The 4,592-nt window shown below is 55.1% G+C and overlaps 1 protein-coding gene across 1 annotated transcript in view; it reads right to left on the bottom strand.

Annotated features, from left to right (window-relative positions):
* The window catches only part of NDNF (neuron derived neurotrophic factor), an 8,499-nt gene extending 4,211 nt beyond the window's left edge, over positions 1–4,288 (bottom strand). Inside the window, 3 exon segments of the mRNA XM_006106384.3 lie at positions 326–450; positions 2,646–2,862; positions 4,117–4,288. Of these exon segments, the coding sequence (XP_006106446.1) occupies positions 326–450; positions 2,646–2,862; positions 4,117–4,288 (514 nt within the window).
* Between the last annotated feature and the right edge of the window lie 304 nt (positions 4,289–4,592).

The raw sequence follows: 4,592 nt of genomic DNA, 5'->3' as shown, positions 1-4,592 counted from the left end.
TAGAGTCCCCTGCGTCCCCGCTGACTTTTTGCAGCACCAGGAGGCGAGGCTGTTTCTTGCTGCAGCCACCATGCGGGGCCTGGGCTTGCTCCCCTGAGCCCTCCCCATGTTCCCCTGAGCCTTATCCCCTTCTGCTCCCCTGAGCACCCCCCCATCTCCTGCTGCTCCCCTGAGACCTGCCCACTGCTCCCCTGAGCCTTATCCCCTGCTGCTCCCCTCAGCCCCCGCTGTTCCCCTGAGCCCTGCCCGCTGCTCACCTGAGCCCTCCCCATGTTCCCCTGAGCCTTATCCCCTGCTGCTCCCCTGAGCCCTGCCCGCTGCTCACCTGAGCCCTGCCCGCTGGCCTCCTCCGGCAGCTCCTGCAGACTCAGCCTCCACTCCAGGGGGGTGTCGCAGGGGGTCACGGTCACAGACAGTGGGGTGTTGTCCTCTTCCACCACAAAGAAGTACCTGCGGGCGAGGGGCCATCAGTCAGAGAGGGGTCCACTCTGCCGCCCCAGCCGGGCTCATGGAAAACCACAGGCTGATTCCACGCATTTCACAGGGACTGGAACGGGCCATCTACATGATCGCGGGACTCTCCCATGAACCGCGGCGTCCACCCGCCAAATCTGCAACAGCACCGCGTGGAAGAATGAAAAGACGCTGAGCTAAACGTGTAATGGGGGTGCACCTTGAGTGAAGAACCAACACTTGGCTCTTTGGGGTGCTCTTTAGCCTGGGCCCCGCCATTCCAATCAGGCACAGCCGAGGAACCCGCAGGCGCGCTGACCTGCAGGCACGCTGACCGGCATAAGCTGGCAACAGGCTTGTAAGGGACCCCGAGGGCACCCTGACAGTCACCGCAGTGTCAAACGCTCCTCGCCCAGCGGCGTCTCTGAAAGGCCTGCTGGTCTCTGCGAGATACGCTGCTTGCTTCTCACATCAGCGACCCTGATCCACGGTGCTAGCGGCCACAGCTTTTGCATAAAGGTACCTAATCCCACTTGAGAAGATTTTAAAAGTAAAGATCGAAGTTTCAATCAGTGGAAAGACTCATTCTCTGCCACTAAGACTTCCTGTTGGAATGAAATAACCTAGTGATTTTAAGACAAGTTTTAAAAAATCAAGATCATCCTGCTCTCTGCTTCCCCCGATTTTTTTACGAAGCCTCGAGTGACTTTTCAAGGGGGATGGACACACGGCCCGGCTGTGACAGTGCCGCACTGGTTTGGCTCAGTGGATGGAGTGTCAGCCTGCGGACTGAAGGGTCCCAGGTTTGATTCCTGTCAAGGGCATGTACCTTGGTTGCGGGCACATCCCCAGTAGGGGGTGTCCAGGAGGCAGCTGATGGATGCTTCTCTCTCACATCGATGTTTCTAACTTTTATCCCTCGCCCGTCCTCTCTGTAAAAAAAATCAATAAAATATATTTAAAAAAAGAAGAATTCATCTGAAAATAATTCAGCTGAGCGACTAGATGTTTCCCACTCCCTGTCCTGCTTCACAGCCTGAGCCTGGTAAATGGAAGAACATCGCGTCTCTGCAGGGTCGTCGTCCTTGCATTTGGGGCCTTCACTCTTGAGGATGTCATTAAAGGCATGGTGGTTCTTTTTATTTTACTGACGGGTCAGCTCCTAATCCATTACATCCATTCAAACAAACGATGTCATTCAGGCAGCGCTGAAATGATGCCCAAGCCATAGGCCGCGTCCGTCAACATAGGAAAACCAATCCCCTGCTACCATTCTCGGACCAGAGGGTGACATGCCACGTGGGCCACAGTGGGAGGGAGCACCTCCCATTGTCACTGTCAATCAAAACTGAAGTGACAAGAGACAGATGACCCAGCGATCGGCTGCACCTCAATCTCTGGACAAGGGGTCACTGGTGGTGAGACAGTCTTTCCCTTCAGAATGCCCTAGTGCCCGGCTAAAAGGAGAAACTTTCCTGAAATATGGCTGAGAGGGGTCTGAGGTACCGAAAAGTAACTAACTTTACATATAACTAGCTTAATGAAGGACATACACATATATACTTAATTATGTAACATACTAGAGGCCCAGTTCACAAAATCACGCATGGGTGGGGTCCCTCAGCCTGGTGGGTAATCAAGGCCTATCAGGGGGCCAGATAGCTGGGGGGAGGGGCCTTGGGAGGTTGGCTGTGGGAGCGCACTGACCACCAGTGGGCAGCTCCTGCATTAAGCATCTGTCCCCTGGTGGTCAGTGCATGTCATAGCGACTGGTCGACAGGTTGTTAGGCTTTTATATATATAGACATGTCATTTTTAAAGGTCAGAATGTTTAGAAGCACTGCGTGAGCCCAGTTTGATGAGGCTGGCATGAAGGTAAATGAACAGGGTCTATTTTTATCACTGCTGGGTTTGATGCTTTCAAAATCTGATGATATTGGTCAAAGTCATGTTATCCCTCTAAGGCTAACTGCATACCTTTGAAGAATCATGTGTGTTCATGAATCTCATTTCAATCCTAGAGAGCCCTCCTTAGAAACTTCCCTCTGTGCTGAAGGAAAGAAAGCAATCGTTCCCAAGGTAAGAAATGCAAAAATCGCCCTTCACCCAAAGGGTAACCACAAAGCGCCCGGGCACAGCATGTTGGCTGACACCCAGATGAGCCTGCGGAGAGGGGGGGTGTCAGGGGGTACCTCTTAGGCGTGTCTCGGAAGAGGTAGCTGCTGATCTCAGCTCCGTCCGGGAGCACCGAGGAGTCGTGGAAGAAGGCCTTGTCTCGGACCTGCATCTGGAAGAGCTCTTCGTCGCGCGTGGGCAGCTTCTGGGCCCGCGGGCCGAGCGGGAGCAGCAGCCACAGCAGCCACAGGGGCAGGGGCGCCATCCTGGGGGACAGGAAGCGGCGGGTCAGTGCTGCGGGCAGACAAGGGGGGCAGCTCTGGCCGAAGGTTAGGGCCACCTCACGCACTTGGGATCACGCACCTGATCCTGACAATGACTTCGCTGGGTTTCCCCCCGCCCCAAAGTACAGGGTGCCCCCAAAAAATGTACACCTGCTTTAACGGCTGGTCGCTCAATGTGGAAATGAGATGTATCTTAATACACCTGGCCTTACCCATTATTCAAAGGGTGCGTATACATTTTGGGGGACACCTGTGTGCCCTGGAGTTGGTAATGAACGCACTAGAACTTCAGGTAGTCAAAGGGCTGGGAAAGGAAAGGGCCCGTGGAGCGGTGACCTCCCTGGGTGTTCAGAGAGGAAGCCCCACCTCACAACGGCAGGAGCCCACGTGGTCCCTGTAGGCACTTGTAGACAAATGTCTCAGAGATTGACACAGACTGTGAGTCGCTGAGGGCCAGGAAAGGACCCGCCCACAATTATTTATTCATTTGCTGATTTTAGAGAGAGAGGAAGGGAGGGAAGGCGAGGGAGGAAGGAAGGGTGAAAGGGAGGGAAGGAAGGTAAGAGAGGGAGAGGGAGAGGGAAAGGGAGAGGGAGAGGGAGAGGGAGAGGGGGAGAGAGAGAGAGAGAGAGAGAGAGAGAGAGAGAGAGAGAAACATTAATCAGTTGCTTCCCGAATGCATCCCAACCAGGGCTTGCATGTGAAACCTAGGCATGTGCCCCGACTGGGAAGCAAACCGCCACCCTTTCGGTGCACAGGACGACGCTCCAACGAATGAACTCTGTGGGCAGTGTCCTGCACAACAGTTCTCTTTTTCTTTTTCTTTTTTTTAAAAATATATTTTATTGATTCTTTACAGAGAGGAAGGGAGAGGGATAGTTAGAAACATCGATGAGAGAGAAACATCGATCAGCTGCCTCCTGCACACCCCCTACTGGGGATGTGCCCGCAACCAAGGTACATGCCCTTGACTGGAATCGAACCTGGGACCCTTCAGTCCGCAGGCCGACGGTCTATCCGCTGAGCCGAACCGGTCAGGGCACGCACAACAGTTTTCATTCTTCCTCGTCGTCTGACTCAGCGAGTCAGATGTAGCTCTTCTAGATGCAGTGTGAGATGTCCATGGGCAGCAGCATTCTTACTCCCAAACGCAGGTTCTCACAAACCGGAGCTTTCTGGTGATCAGGCTGAACTTGCTCACAGGTAAAGCAGCTTGTCCACCGTCACCGGGCGCGCCCTCGGCCGGCCTCATTGTTGCAATTACCGGACTCTGGAAGGGACGTGTACATGCGGCCGTTCCGGTACCAGAAAGCGGGCTCGGATCCCCTCTCGGGTCGAGGGAGCCGCTGCACAGTCACTGTGGCCTGGTCACGTCCTGTCAGTGAGTTACTCTGTCGCACGTGGCCAGGGCTTTCATCAGAGACCCCGAGAGTCATTACGGATCATCCAGCGCCACCGCCCACGGCTGCGGGGACGCTGCCACGGACACCACGGCCCAGTGTCCCCGACGCGAAGCCTCACGCAGGCAAGTCCTTTCCACGTCGGGTGTGGGAGGCGCCGCGATCTCTCAGACAGAACCCGAGAAGGGTCTCCCTCATCCTGTGCAGCCGGCACAGGGCTGCAGCGTTAGGGACACAGCGTTTTCACTCCTTAGCACTTTAAACAGTGGGAGGCCGAGGCAAATGCCTGCAAACACCTACAGCAGCGGTTCTCAACCTGTGGGTCGCGACCCCTTTGGGG

This window comes from Myotis lucifugus, unplaced genomic scaffold (assembly GCF_000147115.1).
Source record: "Myotis lucifugus unplaced genomic scaffold, Myoluc2.0 scaffold_814, whole genome shotgun sequence".
Classification (NCBI taxonomy): Eukaryota; Metazoa; Chordata; class Mammalia; order Chiroptera; family Vespertilionidae; genus Myotis; species Myotis lucifugus.
Note: the sequence above shows the minus strand (reverse complement) of the source record. Positions and strands in the feature narration are given on the sequence as shown.